This window comes from Catharus ustulatus, chromosome 8 (assembly GCF_009819885.2).
Source record: "Catharus ustulatus isolate bCatUst1 chromosome 8, bCatUst1.pri.v2, whole genome shotgun sequence".
Lineage (NCBI taxonomy): Eukaryota > Metazoa > Chordata > Aves > Passeriformes > Turdidae > Catharus > Catharus ustulatus.
Genome location: NC_046228.1, coordinates 22872477 through 22900408, shown reverse-complemented (window position 1 = coordinate 22900408; position 27932 = coordinate 22872477). Strand labels below are relative to the sequence as shown.

Here is a 27932-nt window from a genome sequence, read left to right as displayed (position 1 = left end):
AGATATAACTTATGGTATTTTCTGTTCAATAGTAGTCAAGCAAATTAAAAAAAACTTCAATACGTGCATTTATTGAGATACCCTCAAATGTCTAAAGTCAACTGTAAACACTGATGTTGGAAACTTGCATCACTTACCTAGACAAACTGAATGCTTTGATTTATTTCTGGGAATGAGTAGTATTGTTGATTTCCCAAAATATTTATTTGTGAAGAGTCCAGGACTCAGTTTCATATTTATATTCATACTTGTTTTCTCAAAGAAAAGTTTTTCAAACTCAGAACGTGTCCCTCTATTTTCAAAGCTCCAAAGGAGCTGTAGCACGGTGGAATGTGTTTAAAACCTGTTGTACACAGAGTTTGTCCCTCCCCTTCTACATTGTCACTAGTACCCAGCATTGCTCAGATGTCTCTAAATTTGGACCTGATCTTCAGTCAGAATCCCACATCCTGAAAAGTTCAGATTACAGGCTTCTGCTAGCTTTGGGGCGTGCTTAATTTTATTTTTTCACTTTTTGTTTTTGTGTTTCTTTTTATGCACTATCTGTTTGTTTTTATCTCACTCTGTCATGCTTTCTCTGCTGATCTCTACTGCTCATATAATTTGTTGCTTGAAACTCAGCTCTGTCATCAGCACACAAACTGTTCAATTTACTTTATGCATTGTTTTCTGGTTCAATTATTAATTACTAAGTAGTTTAAAGATGTCCTTTGCTCATGTGGGTCTTTCATCAGAGAATCTAAGCTTGGGAACTGCACAGTAAAAAGCCATTAGCACTCCTTGTTTGATGTTGCTTTTGCAGTCAGTAGAACAAGATTGATGAAATGTTATGTTTGGCCAAAATTGAAGTTTTCATTTGGAATTCAGTGTTGAGAGAATGGATTGTCAGAACCAATAAGTTTTCCTTTGCTTGGGATATGGGCATGTGGTAGTAATTAGCAGTATAAGGTCTTTAGTTGAGCAACCAAGCATAGATTCTGGCAGAAAAAATAATGAGAAACTACAGTTGTTCTATTTCTAACGTCAGAAAGTTTCCAGATAAAATTACGTACATTTCCAATAGGAAAACAGCTGAATTTTGGTGTAAGATATGATTTCAACCCTTTAAATAGCAAATGTGTGTGCTTTTAAACTCTGTACAAAATAGATAAATGCATGTAATCTGCTTTGTAGTATCTATTATATGTGTTTATACATTTTCATGGCTTAACCCCAGCTAGCAACCAAGCCACGAAACAGCACAACGTATTGCCTCCTAAACTCTATGTGTGTAATACCATGATTATTAAACATTTAGGTCAGAAATTAAAACCAGTGTATGATTATGTACATTTTGAGTTTTGCACTAAGTGACTTTGATACTGTGGAGAGCCTTGCTAAGAATTGTAGCTGTAAAGGAGCTAGAATGTATGCATAAAAATTATTCATATAAACTTCACTAACTAAAGAAAAATAACCAACACACCAAGTTTAATCTCACATTTCATTTTGCTTTTCAACCAATAAAGTCCTGAAAAGATCATAAACTATATAGGATTCATTTTGCAAAGTGAAGAACCTTATTTTTGTCTTACATGACACCTATACATACAAACTTTGGAAACAAAAGTAGTTTGCTTATCACTGGTCAAACTTACTAGATAATAGGTTCATTTAGTTGTGAAAGTCCACAGGGAATTTTTCAGATTTTAAATTGAATTATAATTCCTGCTTTGTAGTATTATTGTAAGGAGACTGCTAAGGAACAGGAATTTCTTTATAGTCTTTGACTGAAGTTTCATCTTCAGCTGTTAAATAAACAACAGTACTTACTGTTGCATTTATACCAATATATCTATACAAAATGTAACTGAGGCCAAACATACACATTTAATGATGAGTAATGAATTTGGCACAATTGCAATCTGGAACAAAAAAACCAACCAAACAACCAAAAAATCCCAACAATCAAAACACGTATACTTCCTTACACCCTGTCTTCATTTAGCTCTTTCTTTTTAAAGTTTTTAATTTGACTTTGTTTAGGGTTTTTTTTCTCTTAATTATTTGTTGAATTCATGAGTTAATATTCAAGGGATCATTTTAAAGTGGTGTTTCTAAAGTGAAGTACCATAAAAGGATGAAAAGTTATCTCCCACTCTGTCACCATAGCTAGTTTCAGAATAGAGCATTAAACCTGCTGGTTTGTTCTGGAAGGCTGGAAGGGGCATTGATCACTTTGGATGAATTTCTAAAGTGCTGTAATGACCTACTTTTCTGTAATGTTCAGGCTTTAATTCTTTTGAAATAAGGCTTCTATTTTTTTTTTTTTTTCCTGAGAAAGTCTTGGGTTTGGATAAGTAGATTTATGCTGTAGCACTATTTATCTGATGTTTTGGAAGTTACATGTTTGGTTCCAGCCAAAATAGGACTTACAAGATCATCTGTGTTATTTTAAGGAAAAAAAAAAAAGTTCATTTTGCTTGCTTATTTATAATATTCATATTACTGAGATGTAATGTGTGATGTGGTTAAAGATCCAGATATGTTTTACCTCTACCAATTCATAATTAATTATTTTCTCTGAATTTATTAATTTACTTTTGAATCAAGATTGTTCTTGTTCTGTTTCTGTATTCATGTGTGCATACAATTAGACTGGGTTTTAATTCTGTTAAATATTTTCCAGTTGAAGATATTAACTTACTATAAATCAGTGTGCACAAAGTTCTAAAAAAGCATATAGAAAGAACATTTGTAAACTGATGAACTCTATCTGGATAACTTATGTACTCATTTTTTTCGATCTTTACATTGACTAAATGACTTCTAATTCCATGGACTAAATTATTTTGTCTTTTTTATACAAAACTGTTATCAAATCCAATGCAAAGTGTTTATGAGGGCAGAAAGTAGAACACAACTTTCCATTAACAGGTATGGCAGAGAGAGCAATGACCTGACTGAACTGGGAGGTTGGTCCAGAAGAGCCACTGTGGTTCCTTCCAACCTGACCCATTCTGTGATTCTGGCCATGTTTATATAAACTGCTTGCTGTGTCACCAGAGTACAGATACATGCTAGACTTCATTACAGATTCAAAAGATGTAAAAATAAATTATCCAGAGGCATTATTGTAGTTAAAATGTAAGATTAAAAATGCATTTTAATGAAATCACAGTCCTTTACTGTGCAAGATATTAAAACCTCCTGTTTCTCTTTTCTCGTGATCTATCTGCTCTGCTTCCCAGAGATTACTTCAGATTTCTTAAATTTAGAAGCCATAAATTATCAAATCATCAACATATCAACAGGAATAATCATCTGTTAGAAATTCCTTCCAGAAGGAAACATGGGATTCAATAACTAAACTTCACAGAGGAAAATAAAAACTGTAGACAGATAGATATGGTAAACAGAAAGACAAACAGATAATTTAAGTTGACAGGCCATATTGGACTCATTAGACATTTGAATTTCATTACAAATTAGGAAAAAAAAAGGAAAAGTTAAGGCTTAACCAAAGAAAAGGTCCATTTGCTGCAGTAATGAGAGGCATAGCTCCAAAGAAAGTGACATTAAATTCTTATATTAAATAATTTGATGCAATATGTAAGATACTATTTTTTCGGTGGGATGAGAATGTAATAAGAGAATGTGACATGGATTACATTATGATCCCAGGGGTGTCTCTATTTCCCATCTGCTAGCCATTCTTCGAATCCCACTTTTTCCAATGAAATTTCACTTAGTGATAAAGAAAATCTGATGAGTGTTAAATAGACTGACAGTTAGAAGAAATAGACAAAGTGGGTTTTTTTTCAATTTTGTGTACCTATTAAACCGTATCCATTCTTTTGAAAGTAAGAAAGGAAATATGGGAAGTGACATGTAAGAACATTATGACTTTAAAATGCGTATTTGAGGTCTCATATCATGTTGCTTTCCTTCAATAATAGCGCTTATTTTATATTTCTGGTTGAAGTTTTGAAAGTTCTTTTCCTCTGCTTAAACTTTAAAAAAACCTTTTTGGATTTGGCATAAATAGCAGTAGTTGCTGTTCAGATTTTGTCTCAAGAAAGACTGAATCTGGTTTATAAATCTGCTGATCTACCATATTCTACACACTACACAGTCCGTGGCATTCCAGGCTGTGTAATGTGAGATGGCAGAAGTGATTAATTGATCAGAAAGTTTTAGAGACTTCTTGTTTTCACTCAAGTTCTGTTGCAGAAAATTAGTCATGACATTTTGGGAAGATTTCTCTGGAAAGAAATGCATTGGCTCTGCTCATGGATGAAATGCTCAAAAATCTGAAGATTCTTTCCTAACTCCTGCCTTACTTAGAAAGGATTGTAATTATTTTTTGACTCATTGAGCACTTAGAAAACATATAAAGTGATTTGAAAATGATTGCTAATGGGAGAAAGCAGTGTATTTAATAGAAAACACTTTCAGTTGATTTCAAAAGTAAAACCGGGATGGCTTGTATGTGTGATATCTGCCACACAAAATGTTACAAAAATGAAGTCCAGGGTTTGGAGGGGTTAGTACAGTAGATTAAGGACTATTTGCAGGTGGGATGCTAATGCTGGAGGTGTAGATTGCCTCTGCATTTTTCTGTTAGCTTTCTAGATTGGGCTCTTTGTGCTTGCTATTCAGCAGTTTTTACTTCTGATTATAGTAAACTATTGACTTTTGTCTCACATGATAGATGTGTGTAGTGCCTAAATGTTGTGGTATTTTTCATAAAAGCAGAAATACTCTGAATAATATTGCCATTCAGACTGAATGGAAGGATGAATATTCATTCTTTAAACTATGGTGGGAACCTCTTAACTAATCCAGACCCTGGAAGAAACAAATCACTGTGTGTCCATTTTATTGTGGCTGGTTTGGAGGTGTGCATCAAACAAAGAATATTGACTTTTAGGTTGTTTATATTACAGAAAAGCATTTCAGAATTCCTTAGATCATGATCATAGAAATGCATGATAAATTAATCTAGCTGTAACTGAGCAAAGTTTAAATAAACAAATCAGCCCAGAGTGAGTCATGTAGGATAGAATGCCATTGCAAACAGACTTGGATGAAAGCTCTAATGTGGAGTTTAGACAAAGAAGTGTGCTATTTATCCTGGATTAAAGGAGCTGAAATGCACTCTTGTATTGGTCACAAAGTGACTTAAGTACTTACATTAGAGAAAATTTCAAATGCCTGACATTACCAATTTGCTATTTGTGTTAATCTGATGTAGGATCCGTAGGATTCCACTGCTCTGTACTGTGCACCATGTACTGAATGGAGTTTTTGGGGTGGTTCCTGGTAGTGCCTAATCCCTTTTTCTTTATTCACAATTTGAGAGAATCCAAAAGCATGGAACCTGGTGGAAAGAACAGATATTTTCTGTCAGAATTGAGCATAACCACTGCACAAGTACACTCTGGTTCATAAAGAGCTGACAGTTGAAGCTATCAGGTCCAATTTACAGAAGTTAAAGGTACCTGAGATACAAACATATCACATACTGCAATTACATCTCCTCTGATAGTATGGCCATTTGTTTGTGTACTTTTAATGCTGATACATACTTTAGTGTCTGCAACCCTTCTTAGTAACTGCAACACTTTTGAGATTGTTAATCCTTCAGGAATAAAGAAAATAATAAAAATCTTATTTTGAGCAGTTGTAGGAGAAAAAAAATGTTAAACTTGCTAGACAGTCAATTTGCTATATCCTTTAATATTTTCGTCTCCTTTTTACTAGAAGATTTATAGAGCCTGATGGGAGAATCAGATTGAGAAATTAGCTTACAGTTTAATTTTTTTTTACTGTACACATTAGTTATATAAGACATCCTTAGAGGACCATCAGCCTTGGGCTCAGGTCTTCTGTGAAAAAGAAGGAGAAACACTTCAAATTGTGGCTGCACAGCACTTACTGCTCTAATGGAGTTAGTCTGAGAGGGAATTTTATATTGAAATAAGAGAAAGACACAGAAGCACACGTATGAAGTTTTCAACTGAATTATCAGAATCCTCAGTAATGTTTGGTAAATCATGAAAAGCACAACCATCTAGAATCTGTTTAAGAATTCATACCACTAATAGATAAGCAAGCAGACCACATATGCAGTCTCTGTTGACATTTATTGACTTTTTTTTAATAAGAAAACATGACTGACATCCATAATTTCTTTGAGCAAAACCTGTTAGACTTTAAAAGCTGTTGTCTGCTTCAACCACAGCAGCGTGCTAGTGGTATATAAAGAGTTTATAGATGGTCAGTAGATGCAGGAATGATCAGAATGCTAAGCAGAAATACCACAAAAAGATCTGGACATATGTATTTGATATAAATAGCATAATTTTATAGAGGCATCTAGATCAATATGCACCATACTTGACAAGTGAACACCAAGTATTCAACTGAATACTGAACAGAATTTTGTATTTATTAGTTTTGATTTATTAGGACAGACTGGTTGGAGTGAATTTTTTCAGGTTCTTTATACTTGGTCCAATAAAGTGGATATTTCTTGCAAAATAAACAGGCAAAAGATTTGCCTATTGCATTGTGTCCTCTGAAAGAAGAACCCTGCAAAGATCCTTTTTAAAGAATCCCATTCACAGAGGATCTGTTTTCATTTACAGTGCTATTTACATGGTTAAAGTGTATGTTCTCAATTATCTTATGCCAGAAATCTAGATGTTTTAACTTTTGCTAATTCCATTGTTTTTCTTACTGAAACAGTTTGACTCTGTAGTAGCTGTGGATTTTTTGTCACCATTTTTGTTTACTTTATAAGAAGCTGGAGTATTTTTAGTAAATGGATTGTTATGTCAATACTAGAGTTGAAAAAAAAAGTACTGTAGAGATTTTAAATAATGTGGAATCACAGTTGAAATCAACTGCATACTTCTGTGACAGTTCTTCATATTTAAAATATTTTCATATTTTTTCATCTATTTCAAATTTATTTTGAGAATGCTAAATATATATGGGAGGGGATGGATTAGACCATCCTTGTTGGTAGAATATGGCTCCTGATAAGCTTTTGATTCTTTGTGTTCTTTCTGATATGTGTACCAATGACAACTAATACTTAACAAAAACCTTAGTCCTCCTAAATACCTATCAGTTAAAATAAAAGTCTAAATTCTTAAAACATATTTCTCAGTCTGGCAAGGAACTTTATAGATTTTTTTTAAAGAATAAAAATTAAAAGAAATAATAATAATAATAAATAATAATAATAATAATGTACTTGTTCTGAGGTTTTTAATGAAGAAGAGCTTAATGCAGATGTTAGATATTTCTGCTGACCAAATATATTCGAGTCAGTGTCTTTCTACTAGCCAACTCCTTTGCAGAAGACAAAAGATATGCACTATGTTGGCTGTTGGCTTTACTTTCTCAGTGCATGGAAAAAATGTGTGTTTAAGAAAAATTAAAAAGTGAATACAAAGCTTACTGAAACCAACAGAGGACGTTGTAAATCTTCAAATCATATACTGGACATATTAGAATATTATAAGCTCTATAAGTTTTCCGTAACTCTGTATGGACAAGTAGGAAGTCTGTTTTCAATTTCTTTTACTGGTAAGCAAAAATATAACTTATGTTAAAGGAAGGGTTTTTTGGTGGGAGTTTTAAACCAAAAATGAATGCAAGTGTCTTATCAGAAAATATTCTTTGAAAGAATAGGTTTTGTTGCAGTCACTGTTCAGGACACTGCTTTGCGCTGTATAAGAGAAGAATAAACTCCTAAAGAAGAGAAGAATAGGTTGTGTCCAACTCCAAATCAGAGCATAAAATGAAACCACAGTGCAGATGCCTTTTAACACTCCAAAAACACTTAGTCCTGATGCCCAAATGCAGGAGCTTTTGGCAACCAAATGTTTTATTTTCACTGGAGCAGATTGCTGTGAGTCCCTACTCGGTGAGAATCATAACAGGATTGCACCAAATGCATCTGCTTTTAGCAGGAGCTTTTTAGCAAATAACTCCTGGAGGTATCTGAGAGCATGAATTACCTTGTAATCTTTTGATACTCTGATAATTTCTTCTGCAATGCAATATTTTGAGTTGCACAGCCATACTTTTAAAATGTGAACTCTAATTAATGGTAGAAAAGAACCCCTATTAGGTGGAAATCAGCCAGTGAGGTAATCACTTTTCTCCATAGGAGTGCAGTGTATCAAAAGAGCATTCAGGAAGAGACCCAGCTAAAGCTAACAGCAGTGGATTTGTAAAAAGGAATTTCCCTACAGTCAGGAGCTATTTCTGCTATCAAAAGCAATGTAAAAGTTATCCAGATGGAAACTTCAATATTTTATTTAGTAAAATATGGAGACATTTAAGAAAATAATACCCATAGTTTAAAATCAGTCAACTAGGAAAATGTGCACAGACAGTATAAGGAATAAAAATTATTATTTTTAGCTGCTATTTATAATTTCCTTGGCACTTGATGTGCTTTTGATGCTAGATGTGTTTATAGACAGGAACAACGTTGAATGCCACCAGACAGAAAGAACTTCCCTATATGTTAGTGTAGTGTAGCATACCAAACAGTCTGTTCAGAATTTACATCAAGTAAACTATTGAGGTTTTAAATATCTCTTCAGAATCTGAAGCTTCCTGAGATTTTCCATTGCTGCTTTATGTCTAACAGTGCATTAAGTCCTACATGCACACCTCTGGCAACTCAGGCAAGGGGCCATCAGGGAAACAGGAGGGTCCTTGTGGTGGGGCAGTGTAGGCATGGCTCTCCCCAGGGCCCAGCGAGCTGCAAACTCTGCCAGGTTGCAAAGCTCCCAGGGGAAACCTTCACAGGACCCCTTGCCCCAGGGAAAAAGGCTGACCCGATACATTTAACATCTTGTTTTCCAATACTGTGTTTACCATCTCATAAAACAGGAAAGCTTTAACTCGTGTTTTTGTGTTTATAAGTGTTTGCAGTTCAAGGACATTTATTGCGCCTAAAAATTATATTAAAAAAAAAAAGGCAAAGCAGAAACTATGAATAGCAATTTCAGCAATAAACATTAATGTATCAAGTCCTATGCTAAATACAAACCAGCATGGCTGTAGTCTCTTGTGAAATTCTATTTCTTCCCTGCAAAATAAAATGAAACAATTGAACTTTTAGACTGTTACTATTTCTAAAATTGCATTTGAGTCCTGGTGATGTCATTAAGTACTCATGCAAAAGGAGTTATCATATTTCAAAATAAATGTTTAACTGTGCTCTGCCAGAAAAGAGATAATAGTAAACAATGACTTACTTGTTGTAAAATACTCTCCTTCTAGGATTTATGGTAGGAAAAAGATTTCTTTTCTTGCTGCTTATGGCCTGTAATTGGCAAGCTTTGCACTACCTTCCTTGACATAAAAGTCTGCTTCAACTATACAAAAATATTGAATCATTTTAGGGAGATTTGCTGTCATAACCAAAAATTTAAACAGTAAATTTCATTAGAGGCGTGAAAGATATCGAGAAAGATGTATAAAATGAACAAATATGACTTTGAAAGAGACTGGTTAATACAGTGCATTAACATATATATAACTGAGCCTACTTAGTGTTAAATGTGTGATACGACATGGGCAAATGGTTTTACAGGTGAGAGTGTGTATATGTAGATATACATTTGCAGTTACAAAAAAATCTTTTAGAGTTGATACTTTTCTTCTCTGACTTCGTGGAATAGGATTTAGAGAAACATCAAGAAGAAACTAATGCTCTTTTTTCTCAATGAGTGATCATTTTTATCTCTGCTTGCTTGCTTGCCTTCTTGTTTTACCTTCTTTGCAAGATTAACTCTGATTTTTCTGTAACAGGCACATAGTTGTCTGTGGTCACATAACACTTGAAAGTGTGTCGAACTTCCTGAAGGACTTCCTGCACAAGGATAGGGATGATGTCAATGTAGAAATCGTCTTTCTGCATAAGTGAGTAATCTTTGTAATATTTGTAATACTTGTTTCAAACAGGCACACTTCAGACCCAGTTGTGCTGTCTGTGAGGTATACAACTCAAAGCATAGTTGAAGTGAGGATTGGGTTATGAGATAAAAAATACTGAAATACTAATAAATATAGCAGAAATTTTTTTTAGTGGTAAATATTCCTGGGGAAACTACCAAAATTAGAAACATCAGTAAAACTAATGAAAAACATTATGTATGTTGTACAAACTTCTGCTATTTAGGAATACTTTTTCACCCTGGATTTCTCTAGGAAAAACACTTATTTCAAATTGAAGAGTATTTATAAAATGAAAAATGTAGGTGCAGATTCAGTTTTAATATAACAGACTCTTTACAAATTTATTGATGCTAGAAATGACATTCTTGTCATGGTGATAATCAGTCCTGCTCTTTATTACGTTACATACACATAGCTACACACACATAGCAATTGATACATACACAAATATCCTGCTTTTTTTGATGTGGAATTTGGAAAGGTGTCTTAAAGAGGCTAGTGTTTCTTGCAGGCTTTACATGATGTGTAAGTTAATAATAATTTAATAAATAATACAATGCCATATAGCCATGCTGAGGGGAGGAACTGCTAGAAAAAACCATGTGAGAGGAGACAGTATCTTCTCTGTTCTGTCATGGCATCTATTTAGAAGAGTTGCAAGTTATAAATAAGTAATATTTTCGCATTCAACAATACATTCTGCAATTTTGTTAAATAAAATTATTAAGAAGTTATTTGTGATGACTTAACAGTGGAAGCTGAAAACTAAGAATCAACAGCACTTGCACAATTTTTTCATCTAGTCCTTTCAGATAGAACGAGTGATGATATCCTCAACTAACTACACCATATTTTTGCATTCCTTCTCTATGTAATAACAAGGGACTGAGAGGAAATTGGAGATCAGGATTTTCACAATGAAAAAGTATAGTGATGGGAATCAGCAAACTGCACATTCACATGAAAGGAGTTTAGCACCTTTCTACTTGTTTGTGCCTGTAGCTATTAAATTCCTACTATTCTAATGAGTGGCACCAGAAAGGATATTTGCAGTGTTTGTGCCATATTATGTAATTGACTGTAATCCATTTAATTTTTCCTTTTGTTTTTGGCAAAATGAAATGAGACAAAGTCACAGCATCATTATGTTTGTTTTAATTGTGGCTCATACAGGCTACACGGTCCCTGTCTGGTTCATTTTTCTAGTTTTTAGTGATTTTGCATTGAGCTGTTTTATTCAACACAATCAACCGTTGTGGAAATGGTGGGGACGTGCAGAGGATTGTTTTGGTAGTGTATAATTTCTGGGTAGAATGCTGGGAGAGGATGTTTTCAGATGTTTGCACCCATACTTCTGGGCTCACATCCCTTGGAAATATGCACACCATGAACATGGAGAGTAGCACAAGGTGGGCCAGAAGCACTGCAGACAAAAGTAGGGCAGTGAAAGCAAGGCAATGTTTATCTTTTAAGTAAGGCACGCTGTTCCATGCCACAGAAAAAGCATCAGCAGAAGTCTGAATAGCTAAAATAAATAAAGGGGTGGGTTTGTAAATGCAGGAATGGAGCAATTGTGAAAACTGACTTCTCATTTCTCTTATGTTTTCTTCCTCTTTCCAATGCAGTATCTCCCCTAACCTTGAGCTGGAAGCTCTTTTTAAACGACACTTCACTCAGGTGGAATTTTATCAGGGTTCAGTCCTTAATCCCCATGACCTGGCGAGAGTGAAGGTAACAGCTCTGTTGTTCTTTCCTGCTAACTTTTTTCTAAGTACTCCTTGGAAAAAAAACCACTAAAACCCTTCTTCATGTAACCCCCCAAAAATGGGATTACTTCTCTTATCTTAAGTAATAAATGATATCTACCCTGGTAAACCTTTCTTCCCCGTATCTTTAGATCTTCAAAGCTACAGCAACAGTGACTTAAAATACATTGTCTGCCATTCTATTGAACTCCTTATGAATTTTTCATTGATGTTTTTCATTCAAAAGTGTATTTTACATTAATGTTTGATATAGCAAGATATTTTCTTACAGTAATTACTTAAAAAGCTGTTGTCTTAAATTATCAGAATGATTAAAAAACTCTTTTCACCCTTGAAATGCTTTTCCTGTTGTCTAGAAACCTGAAAGAAGAATGCAAGTTAAGATTTTTGGTAGATAAAATTATATAGTTTTACTTATGTAGATATTTATTTTCTAGAATTTCTAAATGGTAAATTATTTTGTTCTCTTAAAGCATTAAGTTTCAAAAAAAAAAAAAAGAAAACTAAAGAAAAATCAAGTTGTCAGATACATCGTTAACTGTTTGGTTTCTTTTTCTCCCCAGTGGAATGTAAACTGGCTCCTTAAGCCAAGAATATTTTAGTACAGTGTTATTAACACTTTCTGGAGTACTAATCATGACTTCTGGCCATTTTGTCTGCAGAAATTGCTTAAGCTTTTTGTAGCCCAGTGCACACTGTTTCAGTTCATCAGAGCATGTTCTAATTATGACCATAAAATCGTGTGTTCTTATTTTGTGTTCTGTATTCCACCCTTCTTTCTGTTGATATTTGGTTGTAAACACTGGAAAATACTTTTGTCATCTGCTTTGAGTTCTGTAAAGCTCAGGTTTGTGTGAATCTAGAGGTCCTGTGGATAGATCAGTTGTCCTCCTCTTGCTTTCTAAATCTGGTGCTCAGTTTCTAAATCAGTTCAGCCACCTCTTCCTGTCTTGAATAGGAAGGTACTTATATTCCCAAACAAAGCTGCAGGACTTGTGGGAGCGCTGTACTGATGTAAAAGGAATCTCCCGTGGATTTGGAAGTCTAAATTCCAGTATCTGGTTGCAAAAGATTAACATTGTGGCTCAGCTGATACAAAGTAAGAGTCATCAATTGAACTGCTGACCTGCTCTGATGATCATAAGCAAGTTTCAAGAAATTCTCTGTGTACATCAGAGAACTCATGTAAGCCTAGAAACGTTTTTGAGTAGCAGTATTGAGAACTGACACTCACTCATGCAGCCAGTGCTGGATTCCCTGATAGTTTATGAGGAAAGAAGAACTGGAGAGACATTGCTTTTCATGTTTCCTTTTTCTTTGGTGTCTCAGATAGAGTCAGCAGATGCGTGCCTAATCCTTGCCAATAAATACTGCGCTGACCCAGATGCTGAAGATGCCTCCAATATTATGAGGTAAACTCTGTAGTTTTTAATAGCTTTTTGGTTCTTAACTCTGATTAGCTAATTTTATATCTGATCTGTTACACTTAAAGAACACGCTATGATTTTTTTTTAGAGGACAAATTAAAAGATCCTCACAAAAGTCCAGAGGTGAGAATACCCCAAATTCCTACCTTAGCTGTTTCATCTGTCTGCTTTAGTGTGTCAGAATAGACATTTGGAGACAGACTTTGGCACTTTTAGTCATTTTGCAGGAGCTAGGTTTGAGTATTCTAGCTGAACACAGCCAGGAAAGGGAATGCAGTTAGATTATTGCAAAGATACTTTGCATGAGTGCATGCTCTGCTGTCAGCAATGGGGCAGAGGCACCTTCAGCACTTCACTCCCTGCTGCTCCTTGGTGGATCTGCTCCTGCAGGTAATGCACTGCTCAGGGGTAGCAAAGTATACAAGGGAACTGTCTCCTGTCTCCATCCTGCTTTTGTTACACTGAAAACCATTCTTTGCTTGTTTTGATTGACAAGGCATTTGTGACAATAGGCACCCCAGATATCCTGCTGCTTTCCTCCTTGTAGTCTCTGAAGGGAGATAAAGCAGTCAGTCAGTAGATGGCAGCTAGAGTTACAACAAACCTAAGCCATTCCATTTTTTGTTTTATTCATACAATCCTAGTTTTAATGAGACCAGTCTTAAAATTAAAATCTCAGTCAGTGATTGATTAAAAGTTCTCTAGCATTGGATTGGCTAGTGTTATAAAAAGATTTTACTGGCTTGTCAGATGTTTGCATGCTGTATATTGAAAGAAGGAGAGAAATAAAAAAATGCTACTAAAATTGCTCTTCTAAAAAATTACCCCTGCGTGCAAGAGGTGTAGGTATCTGAGAAAGACACAAGGCTAAAATATGCCTAGTTTCATTTTACAAACATGGTTTGAGTTGCAATGGAAGAATCTTTATTTTGTCATTGCTTGCATAAATGCATTAAAAATATTCCAGTGGCAGATTGATGCATTCTTAGTAGATTTAATACATCTAATGGAATAAAATGTAAGAAATTTAATGCGAGGGTGGAATTCTTTTGTGTTTTCTCACAATTTAATTTGAGAAAATTGAATGTTTAAATTTAAAAAATCAACTGGAAATTGAAAATTAGAAGAAATACTTGTTAAAATAGTGCAATTTTTAAATGTTTCCTGTTCTAACTTTGATATGCTTGAAATCACAAGCCAGACCAGTACGAGATACGTTCTACAAAAGACCAATGTGAACAATTATGGCATTCAGTCTTATAAGACTGATGATTCTGTAATAAGTCAGATTTTTTTTTTCATTGTTTTATCTTATTTTTCTACCTTCAATTTTTAAATACATGACTTTTTTTTTGGCTGTTCATCTCTTTAATTTTGCTCAATGCTTTTTTTATAGCTCATTATCAATTCATGCATTTCTCAAACAGTTTTCTTTCTAGCCACTTAAAATCTGCACACAGTTGAGTATATCTTAGATTCATTAAGTAATTTAGAATGCAGAAAATGTGCAGATCATGAAAGTAGCCCCACGTTTTATAAATTCAGCTATCACTTTTTATATTGATCTTTGGATTAATCCATCACAATTATGATGAATTTGCATTTGTAACACAGAATCATTATTCAAGGTATTTAGATATGATGAATGTCTAGTGGCTATAAATAAATGTGATGGGGCAGAAAGAAATTGATTTTTTCAGGAATTTATCATTGGGAAACTTAAACAAGTATGTTGATTCAAAGACACGAAGATAATCACTGAGGATGATGTAACAATTCCAACTGCATTATTTTCCCAATAGAATGAGTATCTGAACAGAGCTGCTAAAACAAGTCTCTTTTTCTGTAAACTCCATAAGAGCAAACCATTCTACTGAATATTTCCTGAGGTTTACTGCTCTCTAGTACTAGCCACTAATTCTTACCTCAGTTTGACTATGTGTAAATATTTCAAAGGTCTGACATGAATAAGTTTACTTTACAGGCAGTTTTAATAGTGGAACTTGACAACACAGTAAAATAGAGGTATTTGTATGCATTATCCAAGTACCCTATCAGTAAAAAGTTTTCTTAATAGGTTTTTCCTTTTCTTTTTAGAGTTATTTCCATAAAGAATTATCATCCGAAGATAAGAATTATCACTCAGATGTTGCAGTACCACAATAAGGTAATGTGATGACCAGTGTTTCTGCTGAGTTTTTTGCTAAGTTGCATTCACTCATACATAATTTTTCTAGTTCCAGTAACAGCAAGCATTTTTCTTTCCAAATGAAAATGTCTTAAACCTTGTCATGTAATCCAGTTACAAAGTAATTTAGTTTTATTTATATATGCAAGGGACTTTATCAAAATCTTGACATTTTTTAATGGCCTAGGATCTAATCCTCAAACTTACAGTGTCCATAGTTGTTATTGATTCCAGATGACCTTTCACTACTTCAATTCTGTAAGTTCTGCTCTTACTGTTTCATTGGAAGTTATTGTGATTTTTTTTTATTCTGGCACAACCTTGTAGACCTGACATTGCCAAGCAGTAGGTACAAACTAAATACATTTATCTGTTTTTTAATATAAAACATAGCTCAATTGTGGGATTTGGTACTAAGAATATTGTGAAGTTCAAAATTGCAAACCCATTTTGGAAAGGAATTTGAGAAATTTTTTGACAGTAAATTTGTGGCCCTTAAACACAATGATGTCAATTTGTTCAATCCTGAGGTGAGAAAGTCCGTAAACTGCTGGCTAACAGGGTTAGGAAGGATATATCAGATAACGCAGTACTCATATGTGACTTCTTTTATTAGCTCTGAAAGAATCAGCCACTGCCCAGAGTTTGAGAAAAAGCTTCACTGGGTAAACCTTGATTTGATGAAATAGATAACAAATGTGGTACTAGGAACCAGATATAACAGATATAACCAGCTATAACAACTCCTTATAGAGCAAGCGCAGCTACCTTTGCTTTTTTTGTCCTCTTCCCCTATGTTATTGAAGAAACCTGTCTTTTTATAGAATAAAAGCAACGTGTTTCTGTGCTCTAAACAGCAGAGAGGAAGTTTTTTAAACACTGCAGTTTGTTTGCTATTCCAATGGTTATGTCTTCAAGAATAGCTTTTATCAAAGTGCTGAACTGTGGATTAACTTAGGAAGGGAAGCAAGAAGGAAAGACTCTTGCTTCCTTGTATCTGTGCAAATGTAAAAGTTACATGTCAGAGAAAATCCAACAGAGTTATTCTAATACCTAAACAATATTTATACTTATCTAAGGGATCAGTTTCAGTAATGCAGATGTGTTTTGCTCAGCTATTTTCTTCATTCTGTCCTTATAAATAGCATTCTTAGAAAAAATGTTTGGATTTTCACTGTCAAGTACTGTTCGTCAGGGTGGAAGAAATTAAATAGAAAAGACAAAAGATGTATGTGTTTCTTAAATTGTGATATCCTTTAAAGGTTGCAGCTTCACGTAAATTGTAATCTAAGTTGTATTAGCTTCTTGTACTCTGTGTGTGTTCCTTATCAGACAGTAGTTCAAAGTGCTGTAAAAGGAACATGCAGAAGGGAAGGAAAGCTTTGCAATATTCTGCTTGTTCAGGTGTGAGGATGGACCTGACAGAGTGCCACAGCCAGCATGTCTTGAAAAAAATGTAGGATTTTATCTCTAGTAGGTAAGAGTGGAACATTTCTTAGCATAAAATTAAGCTCTGAAACACTTGAAGTGCTTCTGCCTACTCAGAAAAAGTCAAGGCATTAACAGAGAAAATCATTCACTGCTATCTTCTGTTTCTCTTTCTTCACCTGTAGGATATTTGTTTCTTTGTTTTCCAGGCCCATCTACTAAATATCCCAAGCTGGAACTGGAAAGAAGGGGATGATGCAATCTGTCTTGCTGAGCTGAAGCTGGGTTTCATAGCCCAGAGCTGCCTGGCACCGGGCCTTTCCACAATGTTAGCCAACCTCTTCTCTATGAGGTCATTCATAAAGGTAATGCCTTGTCTCATTAGAACTTATTAGTCTGCAATTCAGGCTGTCAGAGATTGGAGTAGAGAACATGACTCAAATGTGAAACAGATAGAAAGACATTAACAGATTTTGTAAGGCTAAAAAAACTCGGCACTTTCATGCAAATTTTTTTTACTGAAAATCGGGCAATAAGGCAGGTTTTATCAACTTGTGTTGGTCTTTTTAAAATTTTTATTCAGCAAGTGTCTGGCCTTTAAAATATTTTCCAAATCATCATCCATTTCCAGGGAGATATTTCTGGCATTTTGTCCTTTTGCTTGATTTTAGACAAACCACATGTTTGTCTATGAAATAAGTTGCTGCTGCTGAAACAAAAATATGATTTATCTAAGGCCTATGTAGCAATAAAGTGCCAAGAAAAAGGGACTGGCCATTTTGGTCTTTTACATCAAGAGACTAGTGGACCTCTGACTGTGAGTAAATAAGGAACATGTGTTAGAACTGAGGCCCAAACTTCCCACAACATCATTCATATATTTGTTTCTCCTCAGTCTAAGAGCTCTTTTGGACTCAGATTGCAAAGCTTTAACCAGTTAGACTTCTGTGGCAGCTGTGCTGGTTCACAGGACCAAGGCCTTGATGGCAGCAATCATTGGGTCCTTCCTGGTACATTTCAGGGACACTGATTCCAAGTATAGAGTATGGGCAGTTTCCTGTCTCATGGGTGTTATTAACGGGATGGGAAACACTGGAGTAAAAGGTAGACAGACCATGGTCCACTTCATGTCTGTTGTACAAGTAAGCTAAAAGTAAAAATGTCCTCATGTCCTCAGATGAATAAGCCAAGACTGTTCTCTTAGAGGTGCATATGTTGATGCAGGACAGTGAGCCTTTATTTGCTTCTTATAAAGTCCTGGCATTATTATGAAGATATCTTTAGAAGACAGCAGGCTACCATGTGCCAAAAATATTTCATACTATTGCATTTAATCAAAAAAGGCCAGTTACAATGCAGTTACAATGTCTTTATCTTTATTCATGTTCTGAAAAAAAATCCAACTGAAAGAAACAAAACAAAGACAGTTGTTTTGCTTCAGCAAACCTGGAATCTGTCTGTGACTCCTCAGCATATGGCCAAGTGGATATTAATCCTTTCTGCCTATATCCCAGAAGAAAATTTTATCTCTTGTGTACACCATTCTCCTTGCCAGTGAGTTGGGTCTCTCTCACTCTTACCTGTGGTAATCCAAGACTCTCAGTAGTCTCAAACATTTGTACCACTCCCACTAATGTATGCAAATTACTGATGCCTGTTGTATGAATTCGGTCTTGGCATCAGAGTACGTGTGAAAATTTTGCTCACCTTCTGTCTTTCCGAAATCAGAAGGAGTCAGTTTTCTCCTAAGGAGATCAAAATATATGGGTATCCTCAGAAGCCTCAGTCTTAATTCAAGCTATTTTAATACTGATTTTAAACAGTGAGAACGTGGAGAGATTCCCAAAATGACTGTGAGGGAACACATTTATGGCCTGAATTTTTATCTAAAAACATTTAAAGGAGTCAAAACATGGATATGTACAGGTACCATGTTTCCAGAAGATATCTCTAACCACTTCTGCCATTATCTTAGCCACCTATGTTTTATTATTTTATAATACATTCTTATAGTAGTTCCAGTACAGTTGCAGATTGGATCTCATTGATGAGCAGTTTTAAGTTGAAGGCTGAGCTTTGCAAGGCATTACTCAAATTACGTTTGAGTATTTCTCTGTACACAGAATAAGCATAAAAATAGCAATGAATTTGATTTGAGGGAAGCTGTCATTGTCAGTTTTGCTCTTGTGTCTGATTATATACAGTTATAAGCAGAGTAGTGTGTAGACATAACTTGTGTGACTTCAAATGTCATGTTCACATGGCACGGGGAGGAAAAAACACCATAAGCGAGCGCATTAAGTTTGGAATACTCTGTTAATACTGGTTAAAATATGTTTGTCACATAATTAAGAGGGAATTTTCTAGGCAAGTAAAATGTACATCTTCACTTCCAAAGATCTCTGACTAATTCAAAATCTGAAGCCTAAAAAATGTACGAGAATTGAGACACATTTCTTTATGTGACTCTAACCCTATTGGTGATAACAAAAGGTTTGTTTATTTAGCTGAAATGATGTCCTTTCTCATGTCTGTCTCACTCTAAACACTTGAAAGAGAAGACTTACTGAATAGTGGCTGTGAATCATCAGTGCATTGTAGGAGAGCAGCTATATTGATTAGAAATGCTGAAGAGGACTCTATTGAAGAGAAAGATGTCCGTTCCCTAAAAGAACTTTCACCCCTTTTCATTAAGAAGATTCAATTTAAGTACTGTCAGACCTTCCTAAATTCCTTGGGCAAACATTATTAGTGGAGTCTCTCACCAGTCAGGAGTTTGCCAGGAAAATGTACAGAAACTTCTGTATTCTTTAATGAAAACTTGAAATGTGTGTTTTGTTCCGCCTCCATAGCGTGATTAGAAAGTGATTTAATGTGCCATAAATGTTTGGTCAGTCAAACACAAATGAACATGATGGATGGTGACATTGCACACATTTAACTCATTATGTATTGCTCTACAGCAAAATTATTTGTGTAAACAGTCTGCTCAGTGTTAGAAGTAAAACAAACTAAGAAACCTCAAAATATTATATTTGTTGGTGATATTTTCCTTTTGGTTTTAGTAATATAATATCATATGGAATTCTTTATATTCTTTTTGGCACCAAACAGAACAAAAAGGAAATCAGCTCAAAAAGATTAATGTTCTGTAAGCACTCTAAGACAGATTGATTGTACCAAACTATATGCTAGGGGAAAAAAAACCCACAAAACTTTTCACCTGCAAATTGTATTTTAATCATCCAGTCTTCTTATAACATAGACCGCTGCTGTTGTATTAGAAAAAGGAATTTGAACTTTTTATTAACTTACACCGTTTCAGGAAAAGATGGGAATACTGTATCATACTGCCATTTCTGTATTGTTTAAATCAGCAAGTGCATACCAGAAGTCTGTCTGTATTGAAAAACATTGCAAAAAGCAGATAATAGGCAGAGGTGATCAAATTTTTTTCCTTTAACAATCCTGCAAACCAATCTACAATCTACAAGCCAAGTTAGTATTGTTGTGTAAATGAATAAAATGTGGAATGTGGTACTCAAGTTTAACACACAGCCAAATTCGTACACCTCATTCCAGATCTGAAAATTATCCAGAGCTGTCTCTATTATCCTCTAAGCTATTTTGAGAGCAGGAATGTTTTGTGGGCTCTTTGAGCAGCTTTTGCTCACACCTACACATATGCAATGCCCACTTTACATTCCTTTCTAGTCCAGGCTGAAAGAGAGCCATAATAAAGCCACAGAGGTTTACATCATCTGGGTGCTTACCTACACTGATGGAACACATCAACTTGTTTGCTATTTATTTTTTACCACCTAGGCAGCCTTGGACTGTTTTAAAGTGTGGAGCTGGAGTATGAACAGTGAATTTCTTGACTTGTAGGAGGCCTTGAAAAGGGGAGTGAAAAGGAAATGCAATGTCTCGATTTATTGTGAGGCTCTTCAGGAAACTGCATGATAAACTGATTAAATGATCCTCCTCACAGGAGGGACCTAGACCAAATATTAAATGTAATCTGTTAGCAAATACATCATGTAAAGATCTTCCAGACTGTAGTGCTTTTGAATCATTGATTCCAGGAATTCAAACCTGTTGTGGTTTAAAACGGTTTACTGTATATACATAGTATCAGTCCTTGTGATGAGTGTACTTGTCCTGGGCTAAAGTCTACCATGGGACTGCATTTTCTGTCAATCATTTGAACAGATCAGCACCAGTCTGTCCTTCACCTCATGACTGGATAGAAATCTTACCCTTTTTTGTATATTTGAAACTGCTAGAGGTAGAGCCTGTATACCTTTCAGTTCAAATCCATCAAGGTCAGAATCTAAAAAAGAATTAGATGTCATTATATTTCAGGGATACTCTCTCTGTCTTAACACACTACAAAATTCTACTTTATTATTAATGAGGAATAGTGCATAAATCTCATTTGAGATTAGAACTAATCTGAAATGATGTTTTATAAAATATATTCTTTATACAAATTTTGAAAATCATCCTTGCATGTGGAAAGCTGTGGAAGTAGTTGGCTGAGACTGTTAAGTCTTCATGGTAGTAAGGATATTTGTTAGCTTTGATTTCAGCAGGCAATGGAATTGAGTAAAGAAGTAGTTGACAATTTATAGTAATTAAGGAAATGCAATTCTAAGACTGCAAGTCTAAGAAGCCTCACTTTATGATATGACCATAAGAACTGCTTTCAGCCAATTACTTTTCTGTCAAATTTAAATATTCATATGCAAAGGCATAACAAAACTAGACATTCACTAGACATTCATGGGTGGGCTGAAATGGGAGGAATTTGGGAGGTGAATGGGAGGAAATATTTAAACTACATTGCTTCCAATGTACACTTCCTTTTCAACTACTAATCAAAATATTCAAGGGCCTGTTGAGTTAGGACAAGGGTTATGGCTTTAAAATGGCAGAAGGCAGGATTGGATTAGATATTAGGATGAAACTGTGAGGGTGGTGAGGCACTGGATCAGGCTGCCCAGAGAAGCTGTGGTTACCTCACCTGGGAGTGTCCAAAACCAGTGGGATGGGGCTCTGAGCAACCTGCTCAGAGGAGTGGAAGGGGACCTTGCCCACAGCAGAGGGCATGGAATGAGGTGGTCTTCAAGGTCCCTTCCAGCCCAAAACATTCTGTAATTCTGTGGGTACTTTCTTTTCATTCTCATCTATGTTTGACACAGAGAATTTTAACATCCTCATAGGCTTTGTCCTGTTTTATGCTCTTTCCATGGTGGTCATGAGCTAAATTTACTCAATGCTAAGGAGCAGACTTTATATCTGCTTTCACTGTGCTAGAAAGGAATTTTAATTTTGTTGCTTCCTTAATATTTATAAAGACAATCCACCATCCTTTCCCTTGAAAAATGCAATGAAAAATCCTAGGTCACACTGCAACTCTACCATTTGTTCCCTGTCTTGATAGTGATACTTGGATCTGGGCAGAAGAGATTATATAGCATGATCAGGTTCAGATACACTCAGTCACTTTCATGTAACTATTTATGTCATTACACAGAAAAGCAAATGCTGTAAGCAAGATAGATCTTTTGGAGCCGCAGAGCTCCTGGTAATTACACTGTTGGGTGTAGGGCTGGGTGTATTAAAGGTTTTCATTTTCTTCTGACAATACTAATGGTTGTACTTGCAAGAGCTACATCATTTTTTCATATCTCTGTCACCATGTCTCACTTGGAATTGATTGTATATGTTAATATATTTACTGATAACAATATTGTATCTATGTATAAGATAGAGGAGAGCAGAGGAGTATCATGACTTGAAGGAAGATTCAGATGAAAATTGCATTTCTTCTCTTTGATTGCACTATGTAATTTTCCAGCTATTATAGGCTGTTGAAACAGTGGATAATTTTTTTAATGACTATCAGGAGACAGAATTGCGGTGTGACTTAGGGAGAGATAATCGTGTGTTTGCAGTACTGGAGGGGAATCAGGAAGATACAGACTGAAGTTGTTATGGTAGTATGGCCCATTCTTGATTGGTTCCATCAGTTACCTAAGCTTAAAAATATCATCACAAAGGCTTAAAGTAGAGCATAATGACTCCTAAAGTATTTTTCTTTACAAGAGATACTAGGCAGGTGACCATTTGTCTCTTTGAAATCACTGGGAAAATGTCATGGTTCATGTGGAGATAAAACAGAAAGATCATCTTTATAATCATCTTAAAATAGTATTTTATAGCATCCCAAATATCAGCAATTCTTTAAATTCTGTAATCAGCATTTTGTAGTATCCTAACAGATCATATCTTAAACACTCTAATCACTTAATGAAGTTTAACACTAACTAGTATCTATGAAGCTTCATCATTACTTTGTGAATGTTTGGTTTCTTCCAATCCTTTCTTGGTCCTTGACTGACTATTTAACTATAGGTCTGATCTGGAGTTCCTTCCCCCAAATCAAAACCATCTGCCTAAAGAAAAGAAATCAAGAGATGAAAGTAGAAAGGGAGATATGTAATGTATTTGTATATTTTTTTCCAACCCCAGGTGGTGTCAATCTAAAAAAAGCCACAAAATAGACCAAAAGTTAAAAACATGCCCTTGCTATCATTACTCTTAGTTTTTTACCAAGCCTGCACTTTGTCTCTCTTCTGTATATAGAGTTGCTGATCAGCAACATTTGCAAGCTTCCTATAAAAAAAAAGGTTTATAAAAAATGTGATATGGCTTCTCTGTGTGTGGTGGGGAATAACACAATGCAAATCCATTTTACTGTCCCACATGGCCTCTGAATGGTGAAAAAATTTCTGTGGAAGAAATTTCTCCTGATTGTTTGCAGCCCACTTGTCAGGTTGTGTATGATTTGGAACATCTCCATATTGCAATTTATTCTTGCAGTCATTTCCATCTCCAGAGCTAGAGTAACTGATTACTTGGCAGCCTGTCAACAGGAGGAGGGAATAAAACAACAACAAAAAAAAGCAACCAAACACAAACAAACAAAAAAAGACAAAAACCAAGCAAGTAAACAAAAACTAAACCCCACCAAAAATCCCCAAAGAACACAGAGAAAAAAAAGGAGGAAAAAAAATTATTGTAACTTACATTTCACCAGGTTTCCTGACAAGTTTCCATCCTCCTCCTCTTTAGGGCATTTTTTTGAAAGACTGGCTTTTGGCTAGTTTAACATGAGAAAAAGATTGATGAATCCCCAATTAATACTCATGCTATGGAATAAAAAAATGCAGACTTATCTAAAATACTATATTAAGTCCTGTCAAAATACCTCTGGAATACTGAAATTTGAAAACTTGCATTATTTTGGTCCAAGAGAATCCCAGAATCACAGAATATCTTGAGTTTGAAGGGACTGACAAGGATCATTGAGTCCAACTCCTGACCCTACACAGGACACCCCACGAGTCACACCCTGTGCCTGAGAGCACTGTCCAAATGCTCCTTGAACTCTGTCAGGCTGGTGCTGTCACTGCCCTGGGGAGCTGTGCCAGTGCCCAAACACCCTCTGGATGAAGAACTTTTTTTATGATATGCAACCTAAACCTCCCTGATGCAGCTTCAGTCGATCCCCCAGGTCCTGTTACTGGGCACCACAGAGAGCACATCACTGTCTGCCCCTCTGCTTCCCTTGTGAGGAAGCTGTAACTGAAGTGAGGTTTTCTCCAGGCTGAGCAGACCAAGGGACCTCAGCTGCTCCTCCTACGGCTTCTGCTCGAGACCCTTTACCATCTTCATTGTCCTCCTCTGACACTGCAGCAACTCAGTGTCTTTCTTATATTGTGGTGCTCCTAACTGACCCCAGGACTTGAGTGAGGCTGTCCTGGTGCAGAGCAGAAAAATTCCCTCTCTTGCCCAGCTGGCAAGACAGGCTGATAAGCCTGGAGAAGAGAAGGTTGTGTGGAGACCTCGTAGCAATCTTCCAGTACCTGTGGGGGGCTGCAGGGAAACCAGAGCAGGATCCTTTGTTAGGAAATGTAGTGATAGGACAAGGAGTAGTAGGCAAAAACTGAAAGGAGAACTTTAGGCTAGATATTTGGAAGCAGTTCTTTGCTGTGAGAGTAGTTAAATGCTGGAACAGGTTGCCCAGGGAGGTTGTGGATGCTCCAGTTCAGGCAGTGTTCATGGCCAGGTTGGATAAGGTCTTGAGCGCCGTCCTTCCCATGACAGGAAGGGTTGGTCCGGACTAGATGATCTTTAAGGTCTTTTCCAACCCTTAACATTCTGTGATCCTACTATTTTTAAAAAGAGAAAATTGGGAAACATTTTTCTTCATGCTCTCTACAGCTGTATTTTGCCCCATGCTCAGTGGGCTTAACAAGAATTCAGTGTATTATTTTTGCATATGATGCTTGATTTACTGACTGCAGGGACTGTTTTGGGGTTTTTTTTTCAGCATTCTATAAAATACTTTAAAAAAGAACTATGTTAATTGCCATAACAGTGTACTGACTTATGTGTTAAAATCTAATTTAAGCAGCTATTTGTAAATTTAAAAGAAAGCTGTGATTTTTACTCAGAACTCTGAGCATGTTTCTTTGATTTCAGATCGAGGAGGATACGTGGCAGAAATACTACCTGGAAGGAGTTGCAAATGAGATGTATACAGAATATCTGTCTAGTGCCTTTGTGGGTTTGTCCTTCCCTGCAGTTTGTGAGTAAGTAGAAATACATTTAATATGCAGAAGTATTTCCCTTCTTGGAAGAGAAATCTAATTATTTGGCATGAGACCTTTTCACTCTGCTGAAGTCCTAATGTTGCTACATCAGATGCTGTTTAATAAAATAAACATTAAAGCAATCACTGCATGGAAGTGTCTGAGACATTGTAATGCCTTGTTTCAGGAGAGATTTGTAATTAAGTGATTGTAAATGAAAGCATAAATGGTTTTGGTATTGAACAAACTCATTGACAATCTTTTTAAATTGAGTTATTTACTCACAAGCACTATCCTGTTATTTTTCTAATTATTTCCATTCTTTGAATAGTGATGGTCAGCATGACCATTGTGGCTTGTGTTCGATTCCAGGGAAATGATTCATTAATTTAAGCTGATCTCCTGGAGTCATATAAGCGTTGTGGCACCCAGAGCTCTGTGGAAGTGGTTGCAGACCACTTGCAACAAGTAAAATATGTCGGAGAAGCTATGTCTATTCAGTTATGAGAAAGAAGCACATAACCACAGTGTAAGCCATGTGGCAACTTCATTTCTGGAGACTGAAAAATGTTTGTATTTATCCTAGAATGAGTCTGTGAACGAGACATTTGTATGCATGAGGTTTGTATAATAAATACTGTCTCCACATGATCAGGTTAGTTTAGCACACTCATATTTCCTCTTCGGTTGGCATTGCTCTTCATTCCAGCCATACTGAAAGGTCACCACAAGGGCTGTGGACAGGGAAATAGATGAAGAAGTAAAATATCATCTCTGGTGTCAAGGAGGATGAGTATGCTTCTGCTGCTCTAACTCCCCCACCTTTCCCAATTTTTACAGGAGCGAAAACATGGCATAAGAATGAGGGGGAAACAACTGTTAGACAAATATTATCCATTTAGAAATTGTCTGGATGTAGCTAAGATAGAGCCTAGTCTTCAATTTGCCGATAAAGTTAAGGGGTTCTCAGTCCATCCTTCTACTGTGTCAACCAACCTGTGTTGAGTTTACTGAGCGGGAAAGTTTTTTACTGTAGGTACAAAAGTTGGTGTGAATTTCTTGAAACAGGAAATCTCCTAACAAAATTCAGAAATGTATATTATATTCAGAGTGAACAGTAATTTGTGCTGTTAACACTAGCTACTGTAATGAAATTTAAAGCTCCATGCCAGACCGTTTTCAAATGTGTCAAGTTTCTATATGAGTTTGTAGGAGGATGTGACTGAGACTGTATTTGACATAAAACTGACATTCATCTGTCTGTGCAGGTAGAAAGGAGGTAAAATAATAAAGAAAGGGTGTTTATTGAGATTTAGAAACAGATCTAAACTTTGGAGCTCTCCTCAAGCATTTGGTTGTCTAAAACATTAGAAAACTCTGTTGGCTAGTTTAAGTAAAACCAAAAGATTTATCTCAAATTTTCCAACACACTAAGAACTCTTTAAAAGCATATTGAAAATTAAAATGTAGTATTATTTATTAATGAGTTTAGGGCATAGGTATTTTCATTACTGTAAGAATTGTCTGCTCGATTTCTAGAAGAACCAAGGACAAGGGCAGCAAGATGTCCATTGCATTGGTTTGTGAAAGGGGAAATTGAATCAGTGGATAGGCTTAGTGTGTTCAGCTACCCATGAAATACACAGACTTTGAGAACAGGTTTTGCAGTGTGGCTTTTAAAATTCATGCGGCCAATGACATTTTAAAAGTCTGAAATTAAATGAAATGTTCTGCTTCCTCAGGTTATTTGTTATAAATGCAAGTCTAGGAGTGTGATTCTTTTGTAAATAGGCTGCCCTACAGTCTGGATGACAAAAAGCGTGCAGATGCAGTGAGGGTGGGACACTCAATATTTCTGAAGAATTTCAGGCTTTTGTTGTCAGCACTAGGGTGAAGAGTTAGACGGAAACAGGAGTTAATATCTGTCCGCAAGTTCTATTTATAACTCCATGTGTGTACTCTGTGAACATGTTCCAACCAATGTATTTTCAATATGTGAATGTAGTTCCTGATATTCTGTGCCCTTGGATATTGCTGAACCAGGTGTGGATGGTGTTGATTGAAGATAAACTAACCAATCTGTCTCTCACTGGGGGAAAGCCTTCTAATAATCAGTAATGTCAGGCTAGCTTTCACCCAGGTTCTAAACCTGCAATTCTCTACCCCAGAATTTCCTAATGAGCCAGCACATCTCTGAATTGGCACTGCACCTAGTGGTGGGAGCAGCCACTTGTGAGTATGGGATGTTGGTTGTGAACAGGGACTGACTCCTGAGCTCTTCTCTCCCTGCAGACTGGTGTTTGCGAAACTGAAGCTCTTAATGATAGCCATAGAATACAAGTCGGAAAAACGCGAAAGCAGGTACGTCCAATGCCACCAGCTGGTGAAGCTCTCAAATGCACTGCCAAGAACTTTGCCTGCTTCAGAATGGACATAGCTATTCTTTGAAACATTTCAGAATGTAACGAGCATGCCATTGCATTGCAGC

General features: G+C 35.9%; 1 protein-coding gene across 43 annotated transcripts in view; it reads left to right on the top strand.

Moving 5' to 3' along the window:
- KCNMA1 (potassium calcium-activated channel subfamily M alpha 1) overlaps window positions 1-27932 on the top strand; it is a 440583-nt gene that overhangs the window by 286710 nt on the left and 125941 nt on the right. For all 43 annotated transcript variants that reach the window (XM_033066042.2, XM_033066032.2, XM_033066068.2 and 40 more), the window contains 7 exons: window positions 9826-9936; window positions 11598-11703; window positions 13068-13150; window positions 15263-15332; window positions 16991-17146; window positions 25335-25444; window positions 27737-27805. In XM_033066042.2, coding sequence (XP_032921933.1) covers window positions 9826-9936; window positions 11598-11703; window positions 13068-13150; window positions 15263-15332; window positions 16991-17146; window positions 25335-25444; window positions 27737-27805 — 705 coding nt within the window. The remainder of the gene's footprint in view (window positions 1-9825; window positions 9937-11597; window positions 11704-13067; window positions 13151-15262; window positions 15333-16990; window positions 17147-25334; window positions 25445-27736; window positions 27806-27932) is intronic.